General features: G+C 42.4%; 1 protein-coding gene and 1 long non-coding RNA gene across 3 annotated transcripts in view; one reads left to right on the top strand and one right to left on the bottom strand.

Annotated features, from left to right (window-relative positions):
* Positions 1-216: 216 nt before the first annotated feature.
* The window catches only part of LOC118119306 (cGMP-dependent protein kinase 1), a 79,014-nt gene continuing 60,306 nt past the window's right edge, over positions 217-18,924 (top strand). The window contains exons 1-2 of one of the 2 annotated variants that reach the window (XM_035173144.2): positions 217-549; positions 9,504-9,670. In XM_035173144.2, the coding sequence (XP_035029035.1) occupies positions 293-549; positions 9,504-9,670 (424 nt within the window). In that variant the 5' untranslated portion in view covers positions 217-292. Of the gene's footprint in view, positions 550-3,785; positions 4,369-9,503; positions 9,671-18,924 lie in introns of those variants that run through there. The other variant, XM_035173142.2, reaches the window with a different exon arrangement.
* Positions 8,236-18,924, bottom strand: part of LOC118119307 — a 44,692-nt gene continuing 34,003 nt past the window's right edge. Inside the window, exons 3-4 of the long non-coding RNA XR_004698069.2 lie at positions 9,493-9,598; positions 8,236-8,867 (exon numbers count right to left, since the gene is read on the bottom strand). This is a non-coding gene — a long non-coding RNA (uncharacterized LOC118119307). The remainder of the gene's footprint in view (positions 8,868-9,492; positions 9,599-18,924) is intronic.

Here is an 18,924-nt window from a genome sequence, read left to right as displayed (position 1 = left end):
GCTCCCCGGAGGCTCGGTGGACTGTAGCGTGGCGCGGCTCCATCAATCGTCCGCCTCCCGTCTGTAAACACCGCTTTGCTCTTTTCTTCTGAAATAAACAAGTGGCCGGTGAAGCAGGGGGATATTCACGGAGCACCATCACCATCATTCCGCGCGTACCAGGCGAGAGAGAGAAGGGGTGGGGGGGTGGGGGGAAGGATCCGTGTGCGTCCTCACAACCTGTGCGAGTACAACACGGGGAGTTGACCGTTTTTCGCGGAGAATCGCGGCAAAGTTTAACGCGGATTTCGACATGAGTGACCTGGAGGACGACTTTGCCAAGATCCTGCTGCTGAAGGAGGAGCGGATACGGGACCTGGAGAGGCGGCTGGCGGACAGGGAGGACGAGATCCAGGAGCTGAAGAGAAAATTGCACAAATGTCAGTCCGTCCTGCCCAGCGCTCAACTTATTGGGCCGAGGACCCGCAGGGCGCAGGGCATCTCCGCGGAGCCGCAGACGCACCAGGACCTGACGAGGCAGTCCTTTCGGAAATATGCCAAGACCGACTGGTAAGAGCGCGCTGCTGCTTTATTTTGACTCAAACACAGGCTTGTGGAGGCTTAATGTCCCATCTTGAAATCTGTCACAATCAAAATGTGTGTCATAAAAGGTGTGAATATTGTGTAGGACGCACAACTCTCGCTTTAACTGAGAATAAACGTGCTGGTGCGGACACTACTTCCAAACACACTTCTTGAGGCACTTTTTGTGTCCCGTCTCTTTTCCCTTCCATTTTCTTTCCTTTCCTCTGCTTTTCTTTAAATGAAAGATGGGGATGTTCGCCATGAATGGACGAGCACTTTCATTCTTGGCGGCCGATGACGCAGCTCAAAGGCGAGCTTCAGAAAAGAGCTCCTAATTGATCAGATCCATCATGGCAGTCCCTGGGGACACAGACAGGAGGAAGTGCGATGCATTATTGGCTTTTAGTAGCTGGACGCTGAGGACCCGAAGTGCATGTCTGAGGATATTTAATACTCCATTAGAAAACGCTTTGTTTGACCATATGCTTCCTTTATCACCTTTAAAGGTGCTCGTTTTAGCTGCACAATTTGGGTGCCTTAAGGATGAGCATCTCATCCTCTCACTTTTAGTCTCAGTTTGTTTGATTCAGCTGTGAGCAAAGAAAAAGTTTGACTCTTTCTCGTCATCATTTCATTTCTTATCATCTGCATTTTTACTATCACAATCCCATCAGATCAAATCACTGTGTTCGCTCAATTAATGTAACAGACAACAAGGTTAATTGTATTAAGGTGGCAAGACTTAGATTTCCAACTTTCTTTTCTATTAGCGCACAGCATACAGACAGACTGTTCCTTACTTATTTATTTAAGGATGCTCAGTGTACTTTCAAACAAACACTGATGTCCACAGAGAAAAAGAGGAAAGCAGAATAAAATATAAATACTAAACAATGAGTTGTGGAGTCGTGCTGACCCTGGGAACAGCTACAGCCTATAGAAGGCAGAAATAATCAAGTGAGCTACTAATCATCATATATCAGCCTTTCTACAGGACCTCTAGATCCACAGAGTTCAGGCTGCATGTGCTCATGCACTCAGGGAAACTGAAGTAAAGATGTCTGCGTTTTTGTAAAGCACAGTTGAGATGACTTAACTGCTTTGAGCTCTTCCGGTGACTGGAGGAGGGCGTCCACCTGCGCCCCGCCATACAGGCTTGGGCCGCCACGGGGTCGGGGACGCTGTGACCTCTCATCATTAGAGTCAGGACGTGGCACCAGCCGGCGGCCCGCCCCGCTCATCGGATTACCGCAGCATGGAGCAGCGGATCCAGTTTCTATTGATCTGCATAGGAAAAGGGCTGAGCTGGATGGTTAGAGAGGTGAAATTTAAAGCGCAGAGGTGCTTTGAAGGACAATGGGAGGGAGCCTTTTTAGATGATGTGAGGATGAGGGGATGGATGCAAAGCTGGACCGGGGAGAGACTGAGATCTCCAGACACAAATTCCTGATGCCCTGCACCCTGACCTTGACCGAAATGGGCCTAAAAGAAAATATGATGCATGCTTTTAAATGACCTCACACGATAAAGGCTGTTCTTCTGTCAATACATTGGTTGTTTGAGTAATAAAGTAAACAAAAACACCAAATACACACTGGTTTCAGCTTTTCAAGTGTGAAAATATGAGGTTTCCCTGGAGGATAAGGATTTTCTTTTCTACCTTTTAAAGTAGAAAATCTATTATACGCTTGATCTCGACTGAGATTTAACACAAAATCAACTGGAACATCTCAGGAGAAATCACATGTTCTTCTTTAGACTTGTTTGATGTTTGAATTTAGAGACAACAAAACAATACAACACATCTTTTGGGGGCGGGGGAGTATAAACCTTACAGCTTCCATTTTAATGACTTAACCAGACAAATGTATCTTTGTTGACAGGTGTTCCCCACGGTTGCTTAATCTCATTTAAAGTCTTGCTGAAAAAGTTTGGCACTGTTTGCTATGATGCTGAATGTTGGCTGATTCCAATGGTTGACACCTTGGAGCACTTTTTTGCACACATGCCTACTCTATATGCAAGTGTTTGCAATCACAGACATAACTGTCGATTACAGTATAACCGACCTATTTCCTGAACACATTACTTCATCCATTAATTCAGGGACCATTGTTAGAGGGATGCCACCTTCTTGTTTAACGCATGAGTTGATCCTACAAACCACCACAAGAGGGCAGCTGTGATCTGTTATTAGGCACACCAGTGTCAGTCTGGCATTGTTTACATGGTGTTTGCCAGGAATCAGATGCTGTGCACCAGCACACTAAATAACAGAAGACACGTATATGTGCTCGTAGCCAGACAGACCTTGTTCACGCTGCTTTTCGTTTTCACTGTCACCCTGTGATTCGCCCACCCTCCCAGAACAGTAATTGCAGTTTCAGCCTCAGAAACATCTCATCCTATCAGATTGTCCTTGGCAGTTTATCCTCCCCTGAATTTGTCCCGAGCACATGAGGCCAAATGCTGTTTCGCTGAGCTCCAGATGACTCATTGGGATAATGTGTACGGACACCAGCGGCATTCGGGAGTCCGCGCTCGTCACAAGATTAGATGAGGAATGTGGAGCTGCATGTGGCGGCTCGTGAGCCTCAGTAGCTTTTAGCATTTCCACCTCTGCTGCTTCTGTTTGACAATATTCAAGATTATCATCTGTTCGCCTTTAGTTATTCCACTTCTAATCAGTCACTAAATGAGCCGTTGCAAGGCAGGGATTTGGATTTAGCGTTTTCCGCCTCAGCATGCTCCAATCAAAGCAGTGGAATCTACATTCAGATAATAAATCACGTTGTGTTATTCGCACCATTGTTGACGATGCATGCAACAGCCTGCTTCCTCGACAGTCCATACAACGCGTTGTTTATTTTGGCATCGAGGTTCATTAAGTTTCCATCGCCTCCAACTTCCATTAAGGCTCCGATGCTCATCTATTTGTAACTCCGCAGCCTCGGGGCGAGCAGCTGAGGTATGATGACATGTTTCTGAGAGCCGCCGCTTTCTCACGCAGTCCATTATTCATGTGAGACGAGCTCTCCGTGGAGTGGCAGGCTGCACTGTGCCACAGATTCCTGTAGGCGCCCTTCTCGCCATGCACTCTCTCCGGGTCGCAGCCTGACGCACTCGGAGAGGACGCTCCTCCACTGTCTCACCGCCGAGGGAGGGAGGGAGACACACAGAGAGAGAGAGAGAGAGAGAGAGAGAGAGAGAGAGAGAGAGAGAGAGAGGAAACTTTGCGTGATTGTGCACGAGGAGCTTTACAAGCTCACCTTGGTAGTCGCGGTAACCACCGAGCACACCTTCTCTCAAATTCCCAACATCCGCTTGCGACGCACAGCGGCGAGGAATCCCCCCTCAGGAGAGCCAGGGGCTGCATCCTCTCGAGCTGTTCATGCCGGATAAAGTTTACGAGCAGCGTGGCAGAGGAGAGGATAAAGACTCGACTGCGCACCTTTCCGGAAAAACTTGTTGGGAAAGTCGCTCGTCGCCGCCAGCGGAGATGGGCACCTTGCGCGACCTCCAATACGCGCTACAGGAGAAGATCGAGGAGCTGCGCCAAAGGGACGCGCTCATCGACGAGCTGGAGCTGGAGCTCGACCAGAAGGATGAGCTGATCCAGAAGCTGCAGACCGAGCTGGACAAATACCGCTCCGTTATCAAACCGGCAACCCAGCAGGTCCATAAGCATAACGATCTCAACGAGCAGCAGCGGACGAAGAGGCAGGCGATTTCGGCCGAACCCACTGCCTTCGACATCCAGGATCTTAGCCATGTCACCCTACCCTTCTACCCCAAAAGCCCACAGTAGGTGTCCAAATGTTGACCGTTTGATAATTCACATTTTGTGTATTATTTTTGCATCAACTGTTGGTTCTCCAGTTCATTCTGGAGTCCGTTCACCATTGGCCACCTTTCCAGATTCCTGTGCGTAATGTTATCGTGTGGCGCAGCAGGTGCGGCACCTGTAGCACATATGGATGGGGTATTGCTCTCTACTCCATACACACACATACACACACGCACACACCCTGCATGTGAGGAAATGCCTTCACACGTGACAGTTATCAATAACACGATCAGCAGCTCAGTGATTAAAGGCAGATTATCAATAAGCCACAGGCTGACAGAGAACTCATCTAATGAAGGGGGATTACATCTCTGTGTAATGTACCAGTGTGTATTTTATACAAGCTGTGATTCTGTGACAGGCTCTCATGGATGTTTGCCTTGTGATTTAACTACTCTCACTCATTCCTCTCTCTGTCTCTCTCTCTCTCTCCCTCCCTTTTCTTTTTCTCTTCATACTCTCAAACAAACACCTTCCTCCTGCTTCTCAAGATGAAGCCGTCACTGAAATAGCTGTAATAATCCAGCTGTCTGTTGGGTTTGAACTTAAAGGTTATGTTATTATCAATCAATACACGTACCCCCCTGGTGGACAGCTCTTCATTGTGCCAGGGCACTGTAAAGTGGACATATTCAATATAATCAGTTTCAAAAAGTAAATCCAGCTGCGAAATGTGAAAAGGCTCAGACAAGTCAATATAGTTAATATACGCAATTACTGCAGCTAAATCCATTACCTTATCAAATCAAACATTGTTCTCTCATGTGGGTGTTTAATGCACAGATGTTGAACGCACTAATTGTAAGTCGCTTTGGATAAAAGTGTCCGCCAAATGACATGTGATGATGATCAGACTTTGCAGATAGATCAGATGTGTCAGATATGAGAGTCATTATTGGGCTGAAACACAAACAAACAAAAGCTCCAAGGATTTCATCAAAAAAGATTCAAAAATAAAGGATGTTATTCATCTGAGCAGGAACAGGCCATTAGTCTTTGTTTTACCTGTCAGCTCTGCGTGTTGGGAGAAAAATTGTGAAAGTGGACTCTTGCTTGTATTTTGCTTTTCTTTGTGTCACTGTCATGAATGAACGCGAGATCCTGGACGCTGGCTTTGGAAAGGCAGACGAGGAAAACACTGATTCATTATGATAACTACCCTCAATGTTAACATCCTTACTTTAAATGTTTCTTGCCATTACAAGGTTTCCCCAAAGAGGCTTTTTGTGAGACCAACTCATTCAGAAAAAGTGAAGGATTGTCCTGCATTTTTAAAAAACAATTTCCTGATCTCTCGACCAAAGAAGAGTTTCAATCATTTGTCAGCTACGATGGGAAAGAGGTGGAGATTTGACAGTGGTTTTGAATGATTGCACGATTTCTGATAGAACTGAAAATCAACTTCTACCTATCGAGAGGTTGCTTTCTGCCGAGCATCTGCCGCACCTGTTCACGCTCTCCGTCTGACAGAGAATGACATTTGTTTTGAGCGTCTCTATTTTAATGAGCTCATGTATGAGACAAAATTATGAAGGACAAGCTGACAGAGTCGAACGCAAATGACTTGAGTGTGTTTGGGCACCGACCTTGTACTTCAGCATTATTATCATCATCATTCAATTTGTTTGGACGTCTTTGCTTGAGAAAAGTTTGTGTTTTTCTCTCGACATGCAGCAATTAACTTCAGAGTCAGAGTTATTTTGTTTTTGTGTGACTCTTCGAACTCTGTTTTTGTTATTGCTCAATTGAGAATAAAGAGGTTTTCTTTTTTTATTAAACATGCAAGTTCCCTCATGGGGTGAAAAAAGCTCCACTGCACTTTTTATTTTCATTGGTTATTAAAGAGTAGCAATAATGTTGGATTCGGCTAAATGTTTATATTTTTCTTTCATTCTCACCCTTTTTATGTTCTTTACAAGGCCCATAGAGCCTTCCTAGCTCAAACTTCATCCATTCCTCTCCCCCTGTCTGCCTCTTTTTTCCTTCTAAAAGAGCATATTTTCTCCTTTTAAGGAAGGCTGAACTTGCTCAGCCCCAAACTTCACCAGTGGACGAAGGCAAATATATCATCCTCACAAAAGGAGAGAGGAAGAGCAGATGTTTTTACAAGGGAAGACATTGCTCAATGCTGCTATCAGAGGCTGAAGTCCGGGGGGTCCCAGTGAGGGTTTAAAAGGACAGAAATCTCCTGGGTGTAAATAAAACAGCAACAGGGTCAATGAAGCACATTTCCCGAGGACGGGGGGGTCAACTTTGGGAAAAGAATGGATTTCCAGTTTGTTACTGTTTGTTGACTTATTTACAAGCAGAGTCTGCAGGCTCAGCATAGAAAAAACTGTTTTGATATAATGACCAGAGCATAAGGATCGTCACAGTCTGAAAACAGCACTTCAAACCTTTATTAATGTTTTCAAGATGAATTCCAAAAGATCCTCTCCTGCTGCTGAAAAGCAGAGGAGGGTCTGAGAAGCACAGTGCACATATGAACATAATCAAACGGTGGGATTTTAAAAATAGGCACAACGCCAGAATTTTCCCTTCAATACACAAGCCCCTTTACACAGCCTGTTCTAAGCGGGAATGTTGTGCCTTTATTCAATCTCGCCGTTCTATATCAAAGGTGCGAACGAAGGATGGGCGGGGGACATTGCCAGCAGCGGAGGTAGTCAGATGTTCAAGCTCTCCTTTTTACTCAGTTGGATCAGCGTCTGTGTAGAAGTGAGAGCTGGAACACCGAGACAGACGTCGATGCGGTTGTGTTACGCACCTCACCTCTGATTTCGGAACGCCAGTATGCTGTCTAAAATCATACACGGGGGAGGCGTTAGTCGAGCTTGTTTGTTTCAGTGCAAAAAACCAAAGGGGGTCTTCTTAACGGCAACAGGATCTCTGTATAAAACGGGTGGGCAGAAACTGTACTGCAATATCCTACGTTCAAATCAATTCAAATCCTGAGAGTCTGGATGCTTGTTACCTGACCGTCTATTCTCATGTTTGCTCAGTAAAATGTCAAACAAGGGAGAAGTTTTCTAATGTAAATTCCACCACAAATGACAGGAGGGTCTGGAAATATGACCCCCGCTACAGGACAGTCTGAGTTGGCTCAAACATGTCCCTTTAAAGCAGGTTTTCTGACCTCTGTGTCATATATCAATGTAAGAATCATCACTGAGAAACCAAGGATGGCAATTTTTTTCTTCTACTTTTTTGTACTTTGTTTAAATAACTGAAGTAACTGGGCCCTTGAGAATGCATCCTCCACCAGGGCTGATTGGCCACTTTATCACCATGTTGCATCAGATACATACGTAGGCAAGATATCAAAGAAAATCAGTTTCGTAGTTAATGCGTAATCCTGCTTACCGACAAACAGCAATGAACACATGACACTTTGTTGGAGATAATAAATCAGTGTTGGCTAAATAAAGTTGGTTGTGAGTTATTCTTCACTTTTATTGACCTTTTTAATGCAAAATACACATTAGGAAAATAACGTTATTGATATCTTTTCACACTATTTATGATCCAAACCAAATGTTCAGCCGAGGGTGTGAAAGTGACACACTTGAAAAGTGTAGATGCTGTCCAGCTAGGCTTGAAATTTGTATTTATGCTCCAGACGTTGATCGCTGCTTTTCAGCTGAGACTGGCAACTCTCTCCGTTTCAGCAGATTTGACATGAGGGAGCTACAAAGTTTTCTTTGACAGATTAAAGTGATAAAGTGTGTCAAGATTTAATGGAGCGGCATTAATGGGACCTTAAAAGATCGAAGTTAGCCCTTGTCGAGATTTAAGACCATAAAACTTAACCTCACATACACATGAACGTACAGAAGAGTTTTATTATTTGTTCTAGAAACATGGATATGTGCTAAGTGCTCAGCACATAAAAAACTGGGCCCTGTCGATATTGTGGCAGACAGTGAAGTTTTGTTTGTGTATTTCTGTGGTTTGCCTAAGACTTTGCTGCAGGCTGGCAGCAGGACAGAGATGCCGGTGTGAAGTGAGAGCACCGCTTCATAAAATGCCTTCAAGGATGTTTGCCCTTTTAGCTAAAGCTCCTCAGGTGATCTGCGTCAACAGTGCACATAGAAATCAGAAAAGGACAACAAGCATAAAAAGGCAACAGGCAGTTCACCAGTGCCTTCCAATCGCGCTGGAAGGGAGTAGTAGCTCTCTGTCATTTTTTAATGAATTAGGTAAAAAAAAGATTCACTGCTCAGTAGGATGGGACTTCTTGTTGGATTAACCCTGATACATATTATTAACCTCATTCATCCAGCTGACACTTAGCAGCCACGCAGCACTCAGCTGAGCAACTCAGATTGTGGTGATGACATGCTTCAATGAATGAGTGATCTTGACTCACTGCAGACTTCTCTCCAATCACACTGTCCCATCACAGAGGATCTGACTGACGCTCGGCTTTGACAGTTTCAAACTGCACGGCGTTCATCTGTCAACACATGCATGGGACACCTTTTATGAACAAATGTCTCTCCTCCATTGGTGGTGCATCATGTCTAATTTGCTCTCCCTGTTTTTAATGATAATTCTTCATAATGTCCACTTTCATTATGTTGTCCAATTTCATTTAATCTGCCTTTCCTTTTCGCCCATCGGCACAGAGCTGCACCTTCATTAGCTTTACAGTTAATTACATTCACTCCCCTCCTCACATAGTCATTGCAGGGGATACTTACCTGTGAAATACACAAATGACTCGGCAGTCTAAAGGCCAATGTGGCTTTCAGAGGTGCATCCCTGAATGGAAACAATCTGTTTTCATTAGGCATGGATTTTACCATTTATTGGCTTGTTCCAGCATGTGAAGGAAATAAAAACGTTTCACCTCGATGTCTTTGAAGTGAGGATAATTTTTTTGAAAAGCTATACTGTGCAGAATGAATGGGACTTTAATTGCCTTAGAAATAAGCAACATCCCTCCTTGCTGAACTTGTCAACATCATTCAGAAGATTTGACTTAAGATTCTTGTCCTCGTCTCTCTCCCTTGTTATATTTACCACCAACATTGCACGACTGTGTTTCTACAGTTAGAATAATGGTCTCATTTTTTCACCTCGTCTCCAGGTCCAAGGATCTGATCAAGGAAGCCATTTTGGACAATGACTTCATGAAGAACCTGGAGCTGTCGCAGATCCAGGAGATCGTGGACTGCATGTACCCTGTGGAGTATGGAAAAGACAGCTGCATCATTAAGGAGGGCGATGTGGGATCCCTGGTCTACGTCATGGAAGGTAAAAGCACACATGCATTGTTGTAAAATGTTTTTCCTCTGGAAGCCCAAATCGATTCAAATAGAGACTGCGGCTAAAAAGACTAAAAAGAAGATAATCAAACCTCTAAAAAAATTTTTACTGGATCTGCAGCACTGTGTCTAGAGACCTTTGAAACCTTGTCATGACAATGATGAAAGAGAAATGAAAGGGCATTATTGATGGAGGCCTGCAGGGCGATGAACTAAAGCTCAAAACTACAACACTTGCTGTATGATTCACTCATGTCCTGTTGCATCCCTTATGTTTCAGAGTGTGAGAGCTCTGGTAACAGTAATAACAGCACAACGTTCACTCTGCTCCGAACGGGATTTCTGAAATGGCCTTTTTGCCACATGATTTGTGAGATGTGATTCTGGAATAAATTGGGCCATTGTCCCTGACAATAGATTTGACATCAGGGAAAATGGCCTCAGTCAATGCCTCCGTAATATAAATGATCATAATATAGAGGGGAAGTCAGTAATTCAGAAACATAAAACACATCAAAAAGTTGAAATATAGAAAATATAACGTATCACAATTGCACAATAATTTTTTATTGATATTGTAAAATTTAGAACTGGTGTATAATCAACACAGGAGGCATTTTTAAATTCAGATACTGTTGTTTAATAGCATCTTTAAATGTTAAGGTTTTTCTCCTGTGAATTACAGATAGATTTCTTACACTATATGCAGTTGAATGCAATGACAAAAACAACAAAACCCAGGCCAAATCAAAGTGCCATCAAGGCCATTAAAATTAGGTAGGTATCAACTAAGAAGATTATTTCTAAAATAATCCATACAAGTGATAAAACAAGGACAGATTCTGCTGCCGAGTTAAAAATGTTGGACGTTTTTCACACCACAGCTTGGCCCTCTGTCACATTCAGCCAGTTACTGAGACAGACAAGTGTGTTTACATTATCAGGAGACAAAGCAGCTCTCCTCCTCTGGATGATCTGTCCTGATGTGTCTTGTGAGAACAGCCTCTCACAAGACACTGCTGTTGACAGACACTTAGGTTCAATGGCCTGGCATGTGTGCTTTCTCTCTTTGACCGCTCCAGGTCTATTTTGGGTTCTGTTTTGTAGCTGTCCAGACATTGTTCCTATGGACTCTTCCTCTTCATCTGTATGAGGTTTCAGAAGAACCTAGGGGAAAAAACAACATCCTCCTCTTTGGCAGCTGTGTCTGAGGATGGTTCTTGTGCAGGTGTCTCACGTCACCAGGTTGTGTGCTGACACTAAGGTCCTTAAAACCTGGGGTTGGAATTCTGTAGAGACTCTTCACCATGTGATGTTGGAGCCGTCCTCCCATTAAACCGGTCTGTGGTAAAACAGTTTTCCACATAACTATACAAATCTGATCATCATCTGAAGGCTCCATAACTCAAGTGGCATAAGTCTGGCAACACCACTGAAGAGGAGACATGCAGCTCTCCCTCAAACAGTTAAGTCACATATCAGCAATGGAAGCCCACGAGATGTTTTAAACATGTCGGTAAATTGTTAATTACACAGATAAAGACACTCACTACCTTCCTGTTTGTATGCTACTCAGGCATCACACACAAACACAAACACAGAGACGGACACACAGAGAGAGAGAGAGAGAGAGAGAGAGAGAGAGAGAGAGAGAGAGAGAGATAAAACAGCAAACCAGAGACATATATTAACCTACTTGCAAGGTTCAAATTCCTGCAGCCTTTAGCAAGTTTGCCAATTTGGCAAGCACCAGTGCGGCCAGCATTTCAATATTCCTGTTTTGCTAAATCGGTGTTGTGGTCAGTGGAACCTTTTTTTCCTGCTGGGTTCACGTCAACATCTCAAGGGTAGATTTCCACATTGCTTCAATGTCTTGGATGAGTGATTCTTGCTTATGTCCAAGGGCAGCTTCTCTTAATTCCTGGGCGTTTGATGGACCGTGTAAGTGCCCGACAACTTTGCGACATTTGGTCAGAACATTCACTAATCCACGGTCGTGAAGGGAAACCGTGATCGTCCTCTGCAGACCGTGGGCTGTGCAGGGCAGGTGCTCATAGGGAAGTAGTCAAGCGACTGCAACTGTTACGAGCGCTGTCAGTGCCAAGGCTGGATAACGTTTCCTCCATTTTCCATTCTTCTACGACGGTAGAAAAGTGTTGTGATGCCCAAGTAGTTGGCATTGCTCACAGAAGCTGATCTTTGTTTGCTCAGGCAAGTTCCTCCACTGAGCCCTTCACACAAAGTGTGTCATCTTTACACAATAGTTCCCCTTGAGGATAGATTTTATGAGCTCTCCTAATGCTATTCGAATGGTTTCTCTCCGTACATTGTCCTCTTCCTGCTAATTGGGTGGCTGTTTTTAGCTTTCCAATTTGCGAAAGCATTAGTTACTTTCTCTCTTTCAGGTTTTGTCATTCACTGATGAGTACCACAGTTGTGTAATGTAGCGAGCCGTAGACAGTTAAGTTAGGGTGTTAAGCTTTGGAGTGAACTTTAAATATGTATATTTTAATCATATTTTATTCATATTTGAATGATTAATTAATTAATTTTGACAGCTCTACAAATAAGGATTAAAAATGGTTACAAATTACAAATGTTAACAGAATAAAGAAACTGAAAAGTGACATTTTTCAAAAATAATATATATGTGATAGACTGTGGCATTTAAAGGTTAATAATTTTACTTGGAAGAATATTGATCCTATTGTTTTATGCTGGCCGCCGACTTTTATTATGAGACTGGAAGGACATTTCCTGAATGCAACATTCAACCAAATATTGTAAAGAAAGCATATACAGTATGTGTATATTGAGACAGCATTTTTGCCTAACTATAAAAACATACTGCACTTGGCTTTCTTCAAGCAGAGGAAGGAAGGACTCCAGAGACAGGCAGCGTCTGTTTGGATGCCAGCATAAATGTTACGGCTGCTTTCTGTCTTCATCTGCTCTTTAGTGAGTCACTGGGTCTGAATTCAAAACCTTTCGTTGCCCATCTAGAACTGTGACTTCAAAGGTTATTCCATGAGGGAGATGACTCCGTATTGATCAGTACACTGGCATAGTTTTGTCAACTATGACTGAAACAAATACTGTTGTCTCAGAGAAATAGACTAGTGTACTTACATAAGGGATGATATAAACAGATGTAAAGACACATTTCTAGATCAATAAGTGTGGTTGCACTGAACTTTTTTAAAACAATGCTCGTTATGTGGCTCCAGTCGTGGCAATATTGATCATCCTGGCATAAAATATTGTAACAAAATATGAAATTAATTTCCCAAAAATATTGTACAGACCGTCGTGGTGCCCAGAGGATGAATCATATGGACTTTATAACCAAATACCTGCTAATTCACATTTGTATTTGTCTCAGAATTAATAAATGTGAGCCTACTAACATGGTAACCATTACATACCTGCTAAACATCAGTATGAGTGAGTATGGTGATATTAAAATCTAACAGAGCATGGCTGTAGACTTGTTCAGTCCCAATAACTACACTGTTGTGTTGCTGTAATGCTACATACTTAGTAATATAACAGTCAGATGGGCCATTACCCTGCAGATGTAAATAGACTTTATTGTAAATAACTCTGAACTTTCGCCTGTAAAATTGAATACCACAATCTGGAATTGGTGCATTTACTGAAGTTAATGATCTGGGTATTTCTTACATCTTCTCCCATGCTGCAGCCATAAAAATATGACATTTCATACAGAAAAACTACAGATATGTTTAATGAATTTCAAACAAGGTTCTTAAGGCACCTTATCCACATTACATATACATAAAATTTACAAAGATAAAAACTTTTCCATTTAATCCCACAAATGAGACTGTGGGTATACACAAAATTTTAAAGTCAAAATAAAAGTATTTTATCTGCTGAGAGGGACTCTGACCCATCTAACAAAGGGCAGTAGTTCAGCATGTAGAACAGGGGATGGTCAGATTCTATCATATTGTTTTGACTTTGTGAAGCCTGTTCATAAATAGACTGCAGGAACGTGTCCTTGCTTGGCCCTATAATCTTCCCTGCAGTGTGCATCAGTCGGACTGGTTTGGACTGAGAGATTACAGAAATCAGGGTTTAATGCCACACATGATAAGGCTCTGTAAAACTGCCCGATAAAAGACTAACATACATTTTTCATCAATGCAATAAACCATAAGTAGCAGTAGAAAGTGCAATCGTTCTAGTAAACTGCTTGAAAAGTCTGTCCCTATGGGTGTTACAACTTAGTGAATTGACAATAAAAACACCAATATATTTGTGTGAAACGACCTGTGAGATACTTTTGCTGTGGATGACCACAAGCCTGGGAAAAACGCCTCTCCTGTGTTTTGTCCTCATACCATTTCACAAACATTTGTATCTCTCAATAGTAGTCAGTAGGTCACGATCCTCACTAAAGCCTATTAAAGTGGTAGTAGCGTCTGAGGATTTGATGACGTGATTATCAGGGTTATAACTTTTCATTAATGTACAACGTAGAAGGACCAGAGAACTGACACAACCCTGGGCAGCTCTTGTGCTTAAGGCTCTAGGTTCGGAGCGGGTATCATTAAAATAGAGAGTCGGAACACTAAAGTCCCTTTTCCACCAACACCCACTTACGTCTGGCTTTTGTCTGCAGTAGACACAGTTTTGTGTCCTCTCAGATCGTTAGTAATGGAAAAGTGACACCCAGGTAAACACGCTAATTTGGCAAGACAGTGAGGTGAGCGAGCACCTCAGCTTGGTGCATTTGTGACGGACAACATGACGCAGCGGGAGGGAAAAAATAAAAGATGAGTCCTCTACTGTCAATGGGAAAGGAGTCAATCAACTTTTTGTTTTTCCAGGTTTACGTGTTAATAAACAATAAATAACAAATGTTGGTGTAAAAGAGGTATAAGATCATTCATCTAGCTGCAGCTGAACTGTATTAAATTCTCAACTAAAATCTAGACGTACATATGAGGTAAGTGCTTATATATAAAATGTAACTTGGCTATTTAGGCATCATCTGTCCATCCGAGTTTTTACTGACGATCAGAACATTCTCAAACCACTTCATATCTACCACAGGCAATGTGACTGGACAGTTCTCCATTTGGCTTGCTATTTTGGGAGCAGGGATAATAAAAGAGCTTTTCCTTATAGAAAATTAAATTGTCGTCACCCATCGCCCTTATCTGTGGACTGCAGAGAGAAGACCGATATGTAAATAGGCTCACATGTAACTGGCATAATGCAAATTAAATGCAAAACACGGCAACAGACAGTAACACAGTGACCTGAGGTGACATTTTGGAATTTGGTGGTGTGCTGGGCGATGTGACAAATTTAGGGATTGTACCTTTTAATTCCCTGACAAGTCACAGAATTTCTAAGCTACATCCTTGATTATTGCACCACCAGGTCCCATCCAGGAGCTGGAGATGGAGAAAAAAAAAAGGGAAAAAGAAACAGGGGCCAGAACATGAACTTCTAGAGCTGACAGTCTAAAAATCCTTGGTCTATATCGAACACTGGTCACCCGTACTTAAAAAAGTGAAAAGATTTTAATCTCTCCCAATGACAAAAGGCTGTGAGGAGATGATTGTACCAGAGGTGACTCGTCATGCTAGGTCACAACTGAGCGAGCGTCACACTGACTTGATGAATAGGTTCCTCTCGACTGCAACAGAAAAAGAGAAATGAAAAGATACAAATCTCTGAGAGAAATAATTGTTGAGGGGCTTTGTGAATTCCTCTCTGACAGTGATAGAGGTAAGAACAGCGGTGTAGTTAGAAATGGGGCTGTAATTCAGCAGTGGTCATATGGCAACTACTATGAAATGTTTGGTTAATTATTTCCAATTTTCAATCCTTGGGGTAGACTTAACATATCTATTTTCAATTGAAAGTCATCCAACTCTTTCTATGCCACCTTCTGTTCCTGTCCCGTTTGTTTCTCTCTGTGTCCCTTCCATGCAGTTTTCACCCAAAGTGCCCCTGGGCATTGACTCGTTTTGCATTAAATTAGGGATTTTAAAACGCATTTGTCCAAGGGGTGATGGCTTTGTGCCAAGATACGTGGAGGCTCATCACAATCTGTCAATCCACGCTGACAGGTTGTCTGACTATCAGGTCGTTTGTATATAATTTTCCTAGCAAATGACACGTTCGCAGCACAGACAGTGGTGTCATTTCTCATTGAGACTCCGCAGGCTAATAATTAACATCATGCCGTGGGGCTGAGGCTGTTTGCCATGTATCATATAGCCACACGTACAATACTAACAATAATAGGAATATTAATAATAATGATGGCACATTGCATCATTGCTTTCACTTCAAAAGTTTTTTTGTTTAAAGATGAGAGCATTATGCATAATTTATTTCCCCCCATTGAGAGACAACACTGATATAACAAAGAATCAGAGCCAGTCTTCTTAATCAGCCTTGGAGTAGTTTTGCTTTTGTTGTCAATGCACCTGATAATTAGAGATCAGACAAAACACAAGCTGTAGACAGAATGGATCCTGGCACTGGCTGGCTCCTATGATGAGGCCACCTGCCTGGACATCCCTGCCGTGTGTTGCGTTTTGGTCCCATCCACTGGGCTGTAACTGCCGTCGGGTCTCTTTAAAATACTAATTGCGGCTGGGACAAAAGCTTTTGCATTTCCATGGAGATGAGATGAGGTTTTTGATTGGCTGTGTCATCCACGAAAACCCGTACAGGTGGTTAATGATGATAATAGCAATCACATCTAATTACTATCAAGTATTTCACTGACAGGAAAACCACCTACAATTTCCTTCCTAGTCATCATTCAACATAATCTAATCAAACTGTGTTTACTAATACAAAAAGATAGCTCTGGTTCTAAATGTCCTTGAGAAACATTTTGCATGAGGAGACGATATTAGGAGTAAGCTTGTAAAAGGTGCAACAGAACCAAATCCTTTGCTCTGAGAAAAGATATTAGATGATTAGTTTGGAAGATGTAAACACACTGAATACTGGGCTTGTGAAGAGCACATAAATGGTTTGGTCTAATTTGCAATAAAACGTTAGCACTGCACCTGTCAGCTGGGCATTTCAAGCCTTTTTAGTTTTTTGTCCCCTAATGCGTTACACAGGTTTTTGTAAGAATGTAAAAGGTTTGCAAAGTTAAAAAGCCCAAATCAGGAGGATGCATGATTCTGAATGTCATTTTTAAATGAGATCTAGCCGTCTGCCCTCACTGTATATTTATATATTCTATTAGTTTTACTAGGTGTACAGGGAGGACATCAAGAGGAGTGAGCAAAGTAATCTGAGAGTAATACTGCAGTATAGCCGTTTTCCGACATGACCTCTGAAATAACTCCACAGTTTCAGTTTTACACATGAACAACGCAGCGGGAGATTCTCTGCTCAGACATGTCATGACAGCAACAAATCCTCCAGAGATAAATACAGACCATTTGTGTGTTTGGCACCAATTTTTCATTCGGATATAATTGTGTTCTCCTTGGATTTTTGTATTTTTGCATCTGTCGCTTGTTAGAAATGTCATTGAAACCCCCACTTGCTCGGTGTAAATCCGTGGGAGGATTTCGTGCTGTGTGCTCACATTGACTCCTTCTGAGTTTCTCTGGACTTTACACTAGGGGGCCAGGTGGAGAAAGTCTGCAGAAACTCCGGTGGTGCTCACTCGGACATTTGCGTTTACACATGCAGCCCCTGCAAAGAAACTCCGGAGGACTTCAGTGCATGTCTGAAAGCAACTTATGAGTCAGCGCCAAATCCCAAGTGCTCACAGCACATTGACAGTTTCTCTGACAGGCTACCATTGATGCACTATAGACCATTTTACTCAGGTGGAGGTGTTAAGGGGATTTGAGAATACACCCAGGATTTCACATTTTCTCAACAGAAATTGGATAGAGTCTCAATTATTCTATTTGGCCGACTGTTAAGCAAAGCGAATAAAATATTCTGACAGATTTCTGCAAGAAGACCTAAAGTTTAAGTGAAGCTTAAATGGCATCTCTTAATGCCTGAATAAGACACAAACAAACAATCTGCTGCTTTGTGGCTTATGCCGAACCATTCCTGTCATGCTCATTTTCTTCACTCATTTTTCTTTTCCCTGCTGCTTTTACCGAGATATTCCCCTGAATAATAATGAATAACAATGTTTACCCACATTGTACCCTAACCCTTTCTCTCTGTAAGGGGAATACTTGATTGTGACTCCTAATGATGTGACACTCAACACTACACTTGGTAGACATGAGTGTGTGTCTAAGCATCGAGCACTGATCTGTGTACACGTATGTCTATTCAAATATAAACAGTGCTGGGTAATGAGAGGAGCTGATGTCTGTCTTCATTTAATTTCATGGCATATTTTATCCTGTGATAATCTCCTTTAGTACTTCACCAACTCTCTGTCACCTCTTGCTCCATCTTTCTGGGTGAGATATTCACTTTTTAGTTTGATTTTCAGATCTTTATTTGGGAACATGACGGGGTATTAGGCCCATTTTGAAGAAAAAAAGAGTAATGTTGCAGTATAACAAGAATAGAGTCAAAGAACAGTCGTGATTTTATGGGAAAAAACCCATCAAGAAGAACCTGTGCCTCTTGGAGTTGCCAATCTCAATGTTACTTGAGAAACTACAAACCACTTTGAATAGCACACAAATGTAACCACTGATTGCCTCACAGTCGACCACTATCAAACATTTGCTCCTCTACAAAAGAGACCATTTCCTTTTAGTCTGTGTAGTTCTTTCTTCAGAATAGACAGTTTCTTGCAGAAAGTCTTGCAGAAAGATATAATTATAGGGTACTAATGTGTCCGCCATAGTAAAACATGTTTAAATTCTTCAATTATCTTAACTGAACAACAGCCAGCAGCTACTTCATGTCACGTTTAAATACCTCAACCTGAAAGCAGACTAGCAGCTGATTGAGCGGCAGGCTGGCCACTTTTTTCTACGGCATCTAAGAGACTAAATTAAAGGAGCATGTATGTCTGAGCTTATGACAGATGTTACAGTTTTAAAGACACATTCTCCCACAGTGTATGTGGGGGAGTCTTCAGAGAGATGCTCTCTGTTCTCAATGGCCAATGAGGCAGAGTAAAGGAAGATGGGCTACTCTCTCATCTTGAGCAGAGATTAGAGCGGTAATCAATAGGGGCACCTGAGTGTGACTCACTGTCATAGGTGTGAAAGGACATGATATGTAAAGCAATTTCGAGGCACC

This window comes from Hippoglossus stenolepis, chromosome 12 (genome assembly GCF_022539355.2).
Source record: "Hippoglossus stenolepis isolate QCI-W04-F060 chromosome 12, HSTE1.2, whole genome shotgun sequence".
Classification (NCBI taxonomy): Eukaryota; Metazoa; Chordata; class Actinopteri; order Pleuronectiformes; family Pleuronectidae; genus Hippoglossus; species Hippoglossus stenolepis.
Note: the sequence above shows the minus strand (reverse complement) of the source record. Positions and strands in the feature narration are given on the sequence as shown.